Here is a 16,082-nt window from a genome sequence, read left to right on the forward strand (position 1 = left end):
ATATTTCACACGGTTTGGATTTTTTTTTATTGTCAATATATTATTTGCCATGATAAAAACAATTACTTATAAAAAACGAAAGGGTAGTTTTTTTTTTCCGAATGAAATAAATATCGCGATTGTCAACAAAATTTATTTGTTCTTGTGGCGAGAATGAATTCAATTAAACGAAATATTACCAATAATATATAACTAAAACTTTTTAAACGTAATCTGCAATTCTTATAAGCCAGATGAATTTAAATAATTGACAATCTCAAACTGTCATATACATCAAAATAATAAGAATGGAGAAACGTTTCCTTTGTATTATTTTATAAAGTTAAACTACAAACACTTATAGTATACAAATTATAACTTAATATGTAATATTCGGTAGTTTCAAATAGATTTATTTCATAATAAAAATATTTAAAATTTGTTTACAACGGATTTACACTTAAGAACCACCGCACCCGTCGCCATACTTCGGGACAGGAAGTAGAGTACGCCATTTTCGACATATCAAATCTTAGGTGTTTCGTCCCGAAAGTTATCAACTATTGTAGAGTTCATGTACCCCGTTGGGCAGCGTAAGTACTCGTAGATCTGTATGGTTTAAGAAATCAGTGAAAAATTCACCGTGTTTTAGTTGTTTGGGCAAAGTGTTTTGTGGATCACTGACACACTCCCCGATTCCCTTGTTTGAGGAGGGAGAGTTGACCTTGTTAAACTGAAGGCTAACAGTTAAACATCAAGCCATCGCGAAACGGAAGTGAACATATTATCCTAACTCGGATTTACTGAGGTAAATTAAATGTTGATGAACGAATAAAGAAAATATCTGGATTTTTATCGTAAAAGCTACGGGCCTAGCCCTTAAATTGGCGGTGTTATGCTTAGATGAATTTGGTTGACCAAGCTGAACCTTACTGGTTTGGTTTTTAGATAATCGTGTGTTGATAGGTTTATTTTTTAGATAATCCCTTGCACTTGTTGCCAATATATGAGATAGAAGCATTTTGTTGTAATAAAAATGCCAGTTAGCAGTATACACGAGCATGTTAACTCAGATAGGCCATTTGCTGGTCGATAATTAAGGCATCTCGGGGATTTTGTGAGAAATCTAGGACGTAGGGACATATTTGAAGCATGGCAAGAAAAACTATTTAATGAACATTTATTTTTATGGTTGAATTGGGTATTGTTTGTTAATGTTGATTTTCCTTGGGATTTGGTTGGGGGTGGGGGCCCACGGTTGACTTACTTTAGTGTACAGTATAATGTCCTTGGTGAACACTTGTTTATAATGCCCTTGATGCATCCAGGAAAACTGTGAAATAAGATATTTCAAATTTATACAGCATTATCTATGTTCTTGAAGGTTAAGTTAACCTTTTGTATTAGAGTATTATTTTGTGAGTTTGCTTTTGTTTGGGCACATAACTTGGTCTTATTAAGGTTATACAAATATAGAAATATTATTCACTGGCTTCTGTGTTGGTAAAAGGTCCATCTATCTATCTGTAGTGGGGACCAATTAAGCATTGGGTATTTTTGTAGAGATAAGGGTTCATAAATCAATATACCAAATATGTTGTATAGTGTATATGCATTTTATCGTAAATTGTCAAAATGACCATTGTGTAGTGCCATGATGAGCTGTATATGATTAGAGTTACTGTTTCAGATGAACATATAAAACTGCAGTCATAGCTTTTTAGATTACTTTTGAAAAATAAAATTTTGGGAGCCTTTGTAAATCAGCGGCCAGTTCCTCACACATTGATTAAAAGTGGACATCAACTAACCTAAACTTTCTCCCCTAACGTAACCTACTGTACAAGCCATGTCCTTACCTACTTCCCTCCTGCGACCCCCGTTACACTGCCGTATTTCAAGGTAGACATAATAATACAAACAGGTGGCCGCTATTGTACATACATCCCAAATTTTGTAATTTAATCTTCATCGGTGATATTACTTACGCAGAAACAAAACAAAAACTTATGATCTCAAAACTGCATCTGTTAATCTGTACTGTAAGGTCTAAGCTTCAGCTTAACATTTTCTTCCATTATCCGTTATTAGTTAGAAATGTTTAACCACACATCTTTAGCCCAACTAATCCTAATATAACATGCTTCATAGTACTCTACTGCTTTGTCCCCAGAGCCTTTTTAGGGGAGTCAATAGTGTTACAAATTTTTTTTTACAATCGATTGATCGATCACGAGTTATCTGGCATCCTGACATCTAAGGTCATTTATGCTGACAATTTTTATGACTCATACCCTGTTCAGAGAGGATGTATGTATGGCAGCGGCCACAAGTACGTATAATGACGGCTATGAGGGTAATCTAAGAGTACGGCAGTGTAAGGGGGCCTTTACCCCCCTCCCCCCATTAGGTAGTAGGTAAGGATATGGCTTGTAGGTTAGGTGTTGTTGTTGTGTAGAGGTTTTGCAGAACAACGCACACAGTTTATGCTGTACAACGGCTAGAAAAATGGGAAGAAATTCCTATTTCCTATGCACTAGGGAGGAACTGGTCTGCTATATTAAGGCTGCAGCCAGAGTTACTTTGATTGAAATCCTCCAATTCTAGCAGGAAACACTTCACATAGTTCCGCAGACGTGAATGAGAGGCTTCCTTTATACAGAAGTGAGAGGAATTTCTGGCCATAATGAGTTAAAATCTTGTAAATAAAGAAGTTCTCCCTTTTTAGTCACCTGAGTTTTAACAAGACCTCAGTTATCCATTTGCAGGCCACCATTTTCCCAGTCAGGATTTTAAAGATTGATTAGTTTAATTTTGGGTTTTCTAGCATTCTGGCACCGAAGGTCATTGACACCTTGAAAGAATGAAAGAATTGGTTGCTATCAAGTTAAAATCCTGGAAAGAATGAATGAATTGGTTGCAATCAGGTAAAAGTCCTTAAAAGAATGAATGAATTGGTTGTAATCAAATGCAAAGCCTTTAAAGAATGATTAGATTAGTTGCGAAATAGTAAAAAGCCTCAAAAGAATGAATGAATTGGTTGCAATCAAGTGAAAAGCCTCGAAAGAATGATTATATTAGTTGCAATCTAGTAAAAAGCCTCAAAAGAATGAATGAATTGGTTGCAATCAAGTAAAAAGCCTCGAAAGAAGGATTAGATTAGTTGCAATCTAGTAAAAAGCCTCAAAAGAATGAATGAATTGGTTGCAATCAAGTAAAAAGCCTCGAAAGAATGATCAGATTAGTTGCAATCTAGTAAAAAGCCTCAAAAGAATGAATGAATTGGTTGCAATCAAGTAAAAAGCCTTGAAAGAATGATCAGATTAGTTGCAATCTAGTAAAAAGCCTCAAAAGAATGAATGAATTGGTTGCAATCAAGTAAAAAGCCTCGAAAGAATGATTAGATTAGTTGCAATCAAGTAAAAAGCCTCGAAAGAATGATTAGATTAGTTGCAATCTAGTAAAAAGCCTTGAAAGAATGAGTGAATAATTTGTAATGAAGTAAAAAAGTTCTAATTGGTTGTTTTAGAGAACCTTTTAGGATCGAAGGGTGACCTGGATTTACCATTTTTTGTTGTTTGTAACCACTTTTCAGAAAAATTTGTAACCTGTGGATGGTGTGCTGGTATTTTCCAATGGTGCAGATCACTGAAGTTTTATTCTCTACAGTATTAGAAAAATGGATGAGTTGTAAAATCACAGTTGGCCAAAACCTACCTAAGAGATTGTAATTTCCTGGTAATTAGCCTTGTTTATTTTCCTCAGTGGATGAAATTTTACCAATCTTTTGTTGGTTTTCATCTTGTTTTCTTAGCAGAGAGCGTCTGCTATTCTGTAATTACTGTATCATAAACAAAAATGGAAAATTATGCTCTAAGTGACACAATGCACAATGCACTACTTCTTGGCCAGACGGCGGTGTTAGTTGTACTCCGTGTCGGCAAATAGTTTGTCATTTCAATGAACCAAACATCGTAACTTGAAGTTAAATAAAAAAAATTTTTTTAGTACGTTATGGAAGCCCGTTCATAATGGCGAATCGTCGTAACCAAGCAACCCCTGAAGATAAAGTTATTGAACCACTTGTAGGAAATAGATATTTTTTATTGGTATGCATATTCCACTTTGACCTGCATAATGAAAATGGCAATTGTGATTTAAAGACATCTTAGGTGAAAATTGTCATAATTTTTGTTTTAACAACATTTTGTCATCCGGAATCCACTTAGAGAGTAGTTTGGTGTCATTAAAGGAAATTTATAGTAGTAATAATGTACGGTATTGATTTAGCACTCAAACACTCTCAGAATGTCTTTTTAATAGTGGTGGAATCAATTAGGTCAAATTATTAATTCTTCTGTTGAATCAAAGGTCATTTTAGCTAAATAATTGTACAGGCATTACAGCTTATGTTTTATAGTTTTCTTTGAGTTAATTTCTTGGCAGTTGTTCGTCTGAGGTTGGTAATTTGATTCCCAAACTTATGATGGTAATTTTAACTGCATGCTTTTATGTTGTGCATTAGGATAGTTGTGTAAAAGACATAGCCATTCAGATTTTATTTAGAATATATAGAATGTGTGTATTATATGAAAGAAAAGAATGTTAAAGTCACTATGATCTTGCCAGATGTAACACCAAAATCTTATAGGGTAAAGGTATTTATATGCCCACCAGCTATTAAAGTTTATATATAAATGTCCAACTATAAACATTGCAGGGAGGTATACTATAGCAAGCCTGAGTTAAAATCACAATAAATAAGTATTTTTTTGGTCTTTTGGAAGTGCTGTTTGCAATGCAGTGGTCAGTCACTGTAAAGTATTAACTAGTAATATTTCCATTTGAATATATTTTATATAACCAAATATTGAAGTAATATTGTAATGGTGTTTGCAGCACCTGGTCCTCCTGGCCCCCCCGGCCCACCTGCTGGCCCGGGGGGACCTCCAGGACCAGCTGGCCCCCCAGTGCCCCGCCCCTTGACGTTACCGCCAGGACCAACTCCTGCTCCTGGACCAATTACCACAATCGTTCCACAAGCTCCAGGTACTCCCGCAGTAGCCACTGGAACTGGCATCAGTGCTTTGTTACCTCCTGAGCTGCCAAGTGAGTTGAATTTATTATAGACAATTTTTGTTTCATTTCAGTTGTTCTGTTGAAAGGTGTACTCCACTGTTTGATTTTCAAGCTATGAATGAATATATGTTTAAGAATGAAGGTCTTACAAATGTTTCTTTTATCATTGGTAATTCCATTCTTAAATTCTCTAGAGACAAGCTTAACCTTTTTCCTAAGTTAAAAGGTTGTTGTCTTCTTATGTTTTTAAAGCTTTGAATGAGTATTTGTTTAAGAATGATGTTCTTATGTACATTTCATTTATCATTAGTAATTCTTTTTGTAATTTCTATAGAGATGAGTTTAAGCTTTTGATGTAAGTTATCATTAGGGAAATTTGTGTTTTCTTAACTTGCTAGTGATCCCCATGATAATGGAGCTCTCAGGTTCATGACTTGAACTTTTTTTATGTAAGTTGATGTTTCATAGATAACTAACAAGGGAATAAAGTGAGAAAACAGTGGAAATTCCATTAGAAATTGTTGCATCGGATCTTCGGGGGTTTAATAAAACTTTACTTGTTTTAGTTTTTTCATTATGCATTCTCAATGTCAACTTTTTTAATCGTGTTCATGAGTCATACCTTAGACAATAGAAAATGGTGTGAAAATGGATAATTTATTAAAAACAAACTCTTGATAATATAGACAATGCATTTACAGTATATTTCTTGAGTTAAAGAAATCCAAATACCCTATGCAATTTAATGCCTTGAATACATTTTGCTTAATCTTTAAGAAAGTTATTGAATTTCAAATTGCTTTCATCTTATAATTACTGTATCTTTTCCTAAGTCTATTCTTGTTCTTCGCAGCTTTTGTGGCACCAAGGAGACCTAATCTTGGCCGCGAAGGACGTCCTATTACGCTAAGAGCAAATCACTTTCAAATTTCTATGCCCAGAGGCTACATACATCATTATGATGTTAGCATACAACCAGACAAGTGTCCCCGGAAAGTTAACCGGGAGATTATTGAAACCATGGTTCATGCATTCCCAAGAATATTTGGCAGCTTAAAGGTTGGTTATTTTATGTTATATTCATTATGTCAATTGTTATTGTGGGCAAGGTTTTAGTTGATACTGTTAGTAGATTCTACATGAAATACATTTGATATTGGTCAGAAGTACATAGTTTTGTGGAAGTTTTAGAAGATTTGGTTTTGTATAATATTTGAAATAAAGTAAGAGTGGAATAGAGTAAGTTTCTAGGATATATCAGGTTTCAGCTATATTTCAAATACTGTTGATGCATATTTTATTTTAGACAACACTGCAATTTTTATTTAAATAATTTTTATACCATTTCCTTATTTTTATAGCCTGTCTTTGACGGGAGAAGCAACCTGTATACCAGGGATCCATTGCCAATTGGAAATGAAAAAATGGAACTGGAAGTGAGTACTGGATGTGTTTTGTAAAGGAAAATATACCATAGAAAAATAAAAATTTTAATATCACATTCCTTCCAATTGTCAATTTGCAACTGCCATTATGATTGTTTGCTATGTAGTTGTAAGCTGCCTTAATATCAACTCCTTTAACTTTGCAATTGAAAAGTTTATCTGTATTGTACATATTTTTAGAAAAAGTACCAATTGCTAATTTGGCTGTGAATGAAGTTTTGAAACTCTTGATTTTTATGGAGGTTCCCCGTTAATGAAAGATTTTGTCTGTGATAAGGTTACCCTACCGGGAGAAGGTCGTGATAGAGTCTTCAAAGTTGGTATAAAGTGGTTAGCCCAGGTTAACCTATATACTTTAGAAGAGGCTCTCGAAGGACGAACTAGAACCATTCCATATGATTCCATTCAGGTATGGCATAATTCTGATTGTAGTTGAGTGTCGGTTCTGGTTTTACATGTGGGCATAATGCATGTGTTATATACTTAGATGGCCTTGTCTTATCGATATATCACCCCCTTCATTTGATATTAGATTTAATGCTAGTGATTATTTCCTTTATATTCCTTACAGGCATTAGATGTAGTAATGAGACACTTGCCCTCCATGACATATACGCCTGTTGGACGATCATTCTTCTCTGCCCCTGATGGGTATTATCACCCATTGGGTGGTGGTAGAGAAGTCTGGTTTGGTTTTCATCAGAGTGTTCGTCCATCACAATGGAAGATGATGCTCAATATAGATGGTGAGGAAGCTCCTGTTGTATTTTTCTTGTGCTCTTACACTGATGCAATATTGTACAAGACTTACTTCCATGTCTTTCACATGATTATTTGATATACTGTATATATAATCTAGTTTGAAAATTTTTTGCTACACTGTGTAATCATGAAATTATGCTTAATATTTATTTGCTAGTGAGAAATGTTTTCAAACTTTTCTACTCGATGCATACCTTAGTGTAATTCAGCTTTTTTACGAATAGAACTTACCTGGCAGTTATATATACATAGCTAATTAATCTCTATTTCGGCAGAATTTTTTCTAAAACTAGGCAACCGCCTTGTGGTGGTTGGGTGGTAACACCCGTTAAAGGGTGGTAGGAGGAATCATTCCCGTTTCCTGTTCTTCAGTTCATCTCTGCCGGCCGGATCGATAACACGTTGGTCCGTCATTAAGAGTTTTTTCTTCGATTTCCCTGCTCGGTGTACCAGTCTGCTTTTTTTGGTGAAGTACTCTGATTTGGGGTTTTGGCGATCGTAGTATTTTGTTTTCTCTTAGCTTTTTTTTTTTTTTTTTTTTTTGCTGTTTTTCATTATGAGTGAAAAGAGTCATTACCGTATCTGTGCGAATGAGGAATGTAAGGTGAGACTACCCAAAATGGCGGTTGATCCTCACACTGTTTGTTCTCATTGTAGGGGTTTTGTTTGTGCCCTTGATAATAGGTGCGGGGAATGTAAGGTTTTGGATGAGAAAGATTGGTTAATTATGAAGCGCTATGTGCGTAAGCTAGAGCTCGATAGAGTTAGGAGAGCTTCTAGGTCTAAGTCTAAGTCTGTTAGTGGTAAGGAAGACGAACTTAGCGTAGATTTATATATTGATCCTATTATTGATTCCTCTTTGGAAGTTGATCCTTCCCTTGAGGTAGCAACTCCTGCACCTCCTACAGGTTCCGTATCTACGGATGACCCTCGGTACGCTAGCCTGGCGGCCGAGTTGAAGGCCATTAAAGAACAACTGGAGGCCTTTAAAGGTAAGGAAAGTGAAAGTGCTTGTGTTAGTGCAGTGGAGGTGGCGACTGACCGAATCTGTCATACCCCTAGGCCTAGACCTCAACCAAGCTCCCAGGACCAAGGGAGAAGGTACGTCGATGACCGAAAGGGGGTGAGAGGTACGTACCCTCGGTCAGCCGTCGCCTCAGACAGTCTTGTTGTCGATTCCCAGGCTGCTCTTGACCGTCACGGGAAAGACGTGTCGGATGTGTTGTTTTCTTCTCCGAATTCGTCCAGACGTAAATGGAAGTTTGAAGCTTCAAGACCTACTAAGAGGAGATGGAACCGCGACGAACGGTCTCGTTCTTTCTCTCCCGGTTCTAGCAGTTATGAACCTTGTCCATCGGAGGATGATTTCGACTCCGTGCCTGTGAAAAGGACGAAGCCTGCTGCCGAAGATACGAGTGTTATTCGTCAGCCCCCCCCTTCGGATCCGCAAGACCCAGCTGATGTTGCTAAATCCTTTATGTCTGTCATGCAGGAACAACTTTTGACTTTAGTACAAGCCTTTAGTCGCCCTCACGCCCAGTCTGACAGACGTAAAGACGACTCGTTGCCGATTAAGAAGTCTGCTTCTAAGAGAGAACGGAGTTCTTCTTTAAAGAGAACTTCTCCCTCTCTACGCCAGGATGAGGAATGTGTGCTTGCGCCAGGCGATACTTCTTCGCGATACCAGGGCGATACGTTTTCTCGTTCTCGATACCGGGACGATACCTTATCGAACGAAGCTGCTTCTCGTTCTCGATACCAAGACGATACCGCCTCCCGTTCGCTTCGACACGACGATACCTCCTCTCGTTCGCTTCGCCACGACGATACCTCCTCTCGTTCGCTTCGCCACGACGATACCTCCTCTCGTTCGCTTCGCCACGACGATACCTCCTCTCGTTCACGACGCCACGACGATACCGACCCTAGTTCTCGACGCCACGACGATACCGCCTCTCGTTCACGACGCCACGACGATACCGCCTCTCATTCTCGCCGCCACGACGATACCGCCTCTCATTCTCGCCGCCATGACGATACCGCCTCTCGCTCTCGACGACAGAACGACTCTGCCTCTCGTTCTCGGTCCCAGGGCGATACCACCCTGCCTCTTCGGGACGATACTGCCTCTCGTTCCAAGGATTCTTCTAGCGCGGGACTCCAGGATGCAACCCGTCTTTTGCAGGATGATGCCTTTGATTTGCCCTTGTCGGGTTCTAAGGATTCTTCTCTTTCGAAGGATATTGCAGATGTGGATCAGGCCCTCGAGGATGTTTCTGATGACGATGATAATCCTGCCGATGCTGTGGGAGATTACAAAGTTCTCTCTCGCTCCCTTCTTGAACTTTTTGGAGAGGAATTCCAACCTGCTGCCCCTCAATCTCCTCAGTCCCAATTTAACAGAAAGAAGGCCAAGAAACAGTCGGCCTTCATCAAGATGAAGCTGTCTATCTCCGCAAAGAAGGCTCTCACGAAGATTGATGACTGGATGATGGAGCGGAGACAAACAGTTAAGACTTCCTTCTCGTTTCCACCAGCTCGTCTTGCTTCAAGAGCGGGTATGTGGTATGCAACTGGAGAACCTTTGGGTCTGGGAGTGCCTTCCTCCTCCAAGGGTGACTTCTCTGGTTTAGTGGACTCTGCTAGAAGGCATGCTCTCAACTCAGCCAAGGTCATGTGGTCAATGTCGGAGCTGGATCATCTCGTCAAAGGTATTTTTAGAGCCTTTGAGGTTTTTAGTTTCCTAGACTGGTCGCTTGGGACTCTCGCAAGGAAAACTGAACTGATGGATGGATCTAGGGACCTTACGAGCATTATGTCCTGTATGGATAAGGCCCTCAGAGATGGGGCGAATGAGTTGGCTGCTCTGTTCTCAGCTGGGGTCCTAAAGAAGAGAGCTCTGCTTTGCTCTTTTGCTTCTAGGTCTGTTACCAATGCTCAAAAGTCTGAGCTTCTTTACGCCCCCCTCTCTCAACATCTTTTTCCCGAGTCTCTGGTTAATGACATTACGCGTTCTCTGGCCCAAAAAGCCACCCAAGACCTTTTATCTCGTTCTGCTCGTAAGCCCTTTGCAGCCCCTCCTTCTTCTTTGAAACGGGAGGAAAGGAGATTCCAGCAGCCCTTTCGGGGCAGGACTACTTCAAGATCAGATTTTAGAGGGAGAAGGCAGATTCAGGACCAAGATCTACCAGGGGTTCTTTCAGACCTCGCTCCAGGAAATGAAGTTCGTCAACCTTAGTTTTGTTTACTTGTGCATAGGTTGGTGTATTTTTTATTGGTTGTCTGAGGACTTCGACTTGTGTACAGTCACCTCAGTCTAGTTAGATCATTTTTATCTACTTTGCAAATGTTAGGTGGTTGGTTTGGTAAAGTTGCGGTTTTTTATTTTGGGCAATAGGTAGTCCTGAAGTCTAGTCAGATTGTTGGTCTCACCCCGTTGACAGACTCGATTGAGTGTTTTCAGCTCTGCAGGTCACATCCTGGCTGACACTCCTAAGGGAAAGCGACTCAAGAGGCAGGAACCTTTGAAGTCAGCTACCTTAGCAGGTAAGGAATCAAGGTGTTTATTTATCCTACAACTTTTTTGGTTGTTTCCCCAACGATGTTACTGTCTATCACCCTCCTCCAAGTGTGTTAATCAGCTATGTATATATAACTGCCAGGTAAGTTCTATTCGTAAAAATGGAGTTTTTATGATAAAACAAAGTTTTATGAATACTTACCTGGCAGTTATATATACATTCGAAGGCCCACCCACCTCCCCTCAGGAGACAGGTCGGGCATAGATGAACTGGAGAACAGGAAACGGGAATGATTCCTCCTACCACCCTTTAACGGGTGTTACCACCCAACCACCACAAGGCGGTTGCCTAGTTTTAGAAAAAATTCTGCCGAAATAGAGATAATTAGCTATGTATATATAACTGCCAGGTAAGTATTCATAAAACTTTGTTTTATCATAAAAACTCCATTTTAATGGACTTTGAGTAATATATCTATATTTTTTTCCCCAGTTTCTGCAACGGCATTTTATAAAGCCCAAGCGGTTATAGAATTTATGTGTGAAGTTTTAGATATAAGAGAGATCGGTGAACAGCGCAAACCCCTGACTGACTCCCAGCGAGTAAAGTTCACTAAGGAAATTAAAGGTCTTAAGGTGAGGATATGTCCATTATATTATTCAGAGCTATAGTGTTACAGTTTTGCCTTATTTTTTGTAGATATCCAATATAACCCAGTCCCAGTATTGTTACCTTGAAACTCAAGAAATTAACTTTTTATTCTTTTACAGATTGAAATTACACATTGTGGTGCTATGAGACGAAAGTATCGTGTGTGTAATGTTACGAGAAGACCAGCGCAGATGCAGTCGTAAGTTTGTATTTCCCTTTGCGGAAACAGTAGCATGAATTCAACTGATTCCTGGGTGAAATAGTAAAGAAACATTTTGAGATGGGGTTATTAATTCTGAATTGTCAAAGGGCAGGTCGTTGATGAAAATTCTCATATTTGTACATTTACTAAAATTTAACAAAAAATGAAAAACGAAGAAAAATGTCTTAACATGATTCTTTTAAAGGTGTTATTGAAAGAGGATATATTGGCGATAGTGGAAATACTTTGCTGATCTGGAGGAAAGAATTTAATGTATATTTAATCTTGGAAGGGTTATATTTTTATTTTTGTAAATTGCATGGTGTACTGTATTGTTACAATATTGTAATTTCTGGTATTTGTTTTTCAGGTTCCCCTTACAGCTTGAAAATGGTCAAACTGTGGAGTGTACGGTAGCTAAGTACTTCCTTGACAAGTACAAAATGAAACTACGGTTTCCTCATCTACCTTGCCTTCAGGTAAGTGGTAGAATTTACATTGGCTGAAATTATTGATTTTGATTAAAGTATTGTAATGTCATGTTGTTGAATTATAGTTTTCGTAGTGGTAAAGTTTTTGTTTGTCTTTCAGGTAGGGCAAGAACACAAACATACTTACCTTCCACTAGAGGTATGTAATATTGTCCCGGGGCAACGATGTATAAAGAAATTAACTGACATGCAAACGTCAACCATGATCAAAGCCACAGCTAGATCTGCTCCAGACAGAGAACGGGAAATCAACAATTTAGTTCGTAAAGCAGATTTTAATAACGATCCTTATATGCAAGAATTTGGGCTAACAATCAGCACGGCAATGATGGAAGTAAGTTGTGTTATGGTCATTTAATCACATTTCTCTTTTGATTCTCTTGTTTTTGTGAAGTGGTCATATGCTCTCTTAATTCACTTTTGGTCCCACACTATTACAAACCTTCAGCGCACATGGGGATATCAGCGAAGCGGGAGTACTTGGAAGTTAAAATTTTATAAACAGGTAGCAGATAGTTACCTGCCACCCTGCTTGCTCACCAAGCACCCACTTTGATTTCAGTTGTAAATGAGAACAGACATTCTTTCACTGATTGAAGCGTCTTGGCTATTTAATTTCTATTTGTTCCGACACTTGCTACAAACCTCACGGTATTTATTAGAGATTATCTTTAGGCGAAGTTTGGAGACTAGCCATTAAGACCATAAGCAAGGTGGCAACTGCCCAAACCGCTAATTAGTGTGGGGAATGGGTTGTTGCCAACTGCCCCTCTCACTCGTTCACATGAATCCAAGCCACTTTTACTTTAGGCTTTAAGGAGAACGGACGTGTCCGCTCTCTGCTCCCTCAAAAGACTTTGGCCATTGATTTTCAGATTCCTTTTCCTTTTAGGTTTTTTCTGTCTGCGTCCTCATGCGGATTTTCCCAGGGCCTGAGGGCCGCTCTTGCGGTACCTTCATGTCCTCCATTGAGACAGATCCCCATATGTTGTGTCTAACCTGTGGGAGAGATTTGGGCGTCAGCGCAAGAATTCCAGGAAGGGTTGATCGCCTTCAAGGTCCTCCTCTCTCCTGCTTGCTTAGCCTCTTCGGGGGAGCGGTTGGGTAAGAGTGCAGACCAGCAAACTCAGGGCAACCTTGGGGATCTGGGGTATTGCTGCTTCCCCTAAAGAAGCAACTTCGCCCACGTCTTTTGGGTGAGTCTTTCTCACTTTCTGATTTGTTGCAAGTTTGCCCATTGCTGGGTGTTGTAGGGCTCCCTCCAAGGACATCAGCAGCGCTGGGTCAAGAGGGTGCCTTCTCTGGTGTCCTCCGAAGTAGAAGTCCTATCTACATCAGGTGCATTGATTGACACTTGCTGTCTGCGAGGCCCACCACTTTCCTTCTGCTCCTGCTAGTTCCTGCGCGCCGACGAGACCAGCTCGCCTGCTCGCCGCCTCAATGGCGACCTCCTGCTGTCGTAGAAAACCCATGCCATCCTCTCATTTCTTCGTCCTCCAGGGACCATAGTCCTCTACACGCACCCAGACGTTCGCCCTTGCCCTCCGTAAGGCAGCGCTTAAGTTCCAAGGACCGACGATCTTCTCACCATTCTCCTGCTCGAGATTGCCGCTCCCCTTGGGATCGTCACTCTGTAGATGGTCGTTTGCCTGGTGGTGCTCAATTTCTGCTCGCTGCTCTCCAGTTTGCGTCCACCCTCCAACGCACTTCTTGCCAGTTAATGTTCACCAGCGTGTAGCCCTCCAGCTCGCTGTTCGCCATCTCGTCCTCTGTCTAGATGGTCTCCCACTAGACAATGCTTGCCAGCGCGCCACTCATCATTTCGCGACTTGCCATGTCACCATTCGTCAGCGCCACATGCTCCTGCTCACTGATCTCCAGCTCACCGCTTGCCATTGCATCACTTACCTATTACCAACGTGTCGCCACTTGCTTGCTTGTCGATCTCTAGCCCGTAATCTTCATTCTCCAACTCATCGAAGGTCCCCGAGACCTACCCTCCATTCTTCAGTGTGCTCACCATCTCCCACGTGATTTGCCACGCATGAATTTGGTGTTTCCGTGCGGGATTCCCATTCTTTCGCTTGTACTTCATGTGGTCTCGTGATTGATCAAGGTCCTACACCCCAGCAGTGCAGGTACAAGCCTCCCAGAGAGGTAGCAGCAGTATTGGAGCAGCCTAATCCTGTCAAGCCTTGGCAGCAAGAGGCAGACGGCCTGTGTCCTGCGAAAGGTTTAGGGCAACTCCAAATAGGTTTGTTGGGGTCCCCATCACCCCAGATTGCCCCAGGAAGATCTGCAAATGCCTGTCTTCTTGCAGAGAGTCTTAAGAACACCAAAATGATACCCAAGAACTCCAAGGCATGAGCTCTCTCCTTGCAGAAGAGAGCTGAGAGATCTTTCCATTAGTAGGAATGTCAGCAAGCAATATTCCCTCAGATGGCGACCCCGACGCACCCCAGACTCCAATGGGTGAGAGCTTGGAGGTGGATGAAGACAAACTCTGAGGACGACTACCTCCCTAGGGCTGCTAGTCCTAAGTTTAGCTAGGAAGTCGAGCAAAGGGAGTCTGAATGCGCCTTCTGGCAAGTCCTAACCTGCATGAAGGCCGTCAATGGGTTGGCTAAGACAAGAGTCCTGGACCATGTATATGGTACCCAACGACCACCTAAAGCCAGTGCAACCCTGCCTTGGTCAAAGGGATTGACAGCAGTCAGAAAGGAGGAGTTCTCACTGATCGCCAGCTCCTCTAGCTCTGTTCGAGGAGGCTGGTCCTCCACACTCCTGCTTCCCAACGGAGGAGACATTATTGGGTCACGGACGAGCCCCCTCCAGCTTTGCCTCTTTACTCCTCCGTAGAGGCCCTCTCTATGGTGTCCTATTTGAGAAGTTCTCTTAGTTCTGAGCCTTGTTTTCGGTGTCTGAGATCCTGAACAAGGAGAAAGTGGTGAAGTATATCATGCAGGCTACTTCGTGACTTGATCTGTGGTTGGGGCCACCTTGTTAGAACTGAGGATTGGTCCAAGGAGTCGACAAGGAAGTCCATGGAAACCTCTCTCTTGCCGGGCACTTGCACCTTGGAATTCCTCACCCACTAGGGTGTCAACCTATGGGCAAACGCAATTCAGTGAATGTGGGATGCTGTGATTGAAGGGTTTTACAGGTAATGAAAAGAAATGAACTTGAGAATGGGACACAGTACTAGAAAAGATTTATGGTTGTGTATGGGAAGATAAGTGAACTTATGAATGTGGCACTAGAAAATAAAGGTTTTTGGTTGTATAGGATTGTACCGATTTATTTCTAAGCATCACCCTTTGCACGTAGTTGTTTCAAGTTTTTACTATTACAAAATTTCTAGGGTTGTGAAGGCTTTTTAAAGTACTACATGGCTAATAATAAGAAGAATTAAGAATCTTGTGATATATGGACAGGTCATAGAGAAGAGCTTTTTTGTGACCATGGGGACTACCTTGAATGTCGAGTAGTAAGAAAGGTCATTAACACCACCATTGTTGAGGTTGTAGATAAATATAAAATCCTATCATTGGAAAGAGCACAGACTTTTGAGAAGTACATCGGTCCTTTATTTCTTTTATGTAGCAAACTTGTGGAGTGACAGAAAATGGCTGGAGGATTTTATTTCACCTTTTGACTACAGTATCAAGAATTTGAGTAATGAAAAAGGAAATGGTCCAGATGTGGTGTTCAGAAGCTAGGGAAAAGGCTATAAAGTCTGTCTTGTTTTGTTTAAAGTTTATAGTTTATATAGGAGATATTTATTTTAATGTTACTCTTCTTAAAAAATTTATTTTTTCTTGTATCCTTTCCTCACGGCTATTTTCCGTTGGAGCTCCTGACCTTATATATCCTGCTTTTCCAACTAGGGTTGTAGCTTAGCAAGTAATAATAATAATAATTTGAAAGTGGTAGGATAAAGGCCTGGAAAATA

General features: G+C 40.4%; 1 protein-coding gene across 1 annotated transcript in view; it reads left to right on the forward strand.

Moving 5' to 3' along the window:
* The first annotated feature begins 456 nt into the window (after positions 1-456).
* AGO1 (protein argonaute-2) overlaps positions 457-16,082 on the forward strand; it is a 28,008-nt gene continuing 12,382 nt past the window's right edge. Inside the window, exons 1-10 of the mRNA XM_068361242.1 lie at positions 457-572; positions 4,879-5,088; positions 5,912-6,117; positions 6,420-6,494; positions 6,781-6,912; positions 7,075-7,249; positions 11,279-11,421; positions 11,557-11,636; positions 12,010-12,118; positions 12,231-12,464. Coding sequence (XP_068217343.1) covers positions 554-572; positions 4,879-5,088; positions 5,912-6,117; positions 6,420-6,494; positions 6,781-6,912; positions 7,075-7,249; positions 11,279-11,421; positions 11,557-11,636; positions 12,010-12,118; positions 12,231-12,464 — 1,383 coding nt within the window. The 5' untranslated portion in view covers positions 457-553. The remainder of the gene's footprint in view (positions 573-4,878; positions 5,089-5,911; positions 6,118-6,419; positions 6,495-6,780; positions 6,913-7,074; positions 7,250-11,278; positions 11,422-11,556; positions 11,637-12,009; positions 12,119-12,230; positions 12,465-16,082) is intronic.

Source organism: Palaemon carinicauda, chromosome 37 (assembly GCF_036898095.1).
Source record: "Palaemon carinicauda isolate YSFRI2023 chromosome 37, ASM3689809v2, whole genome shotgun sequence".
Taxonomy (NCBI): Eukaryota; Metazoa; Arthropoda; class Malacostraca; order Decapoda; family Palaemonidae; genus Palaemon; species Palaemon carinicauda.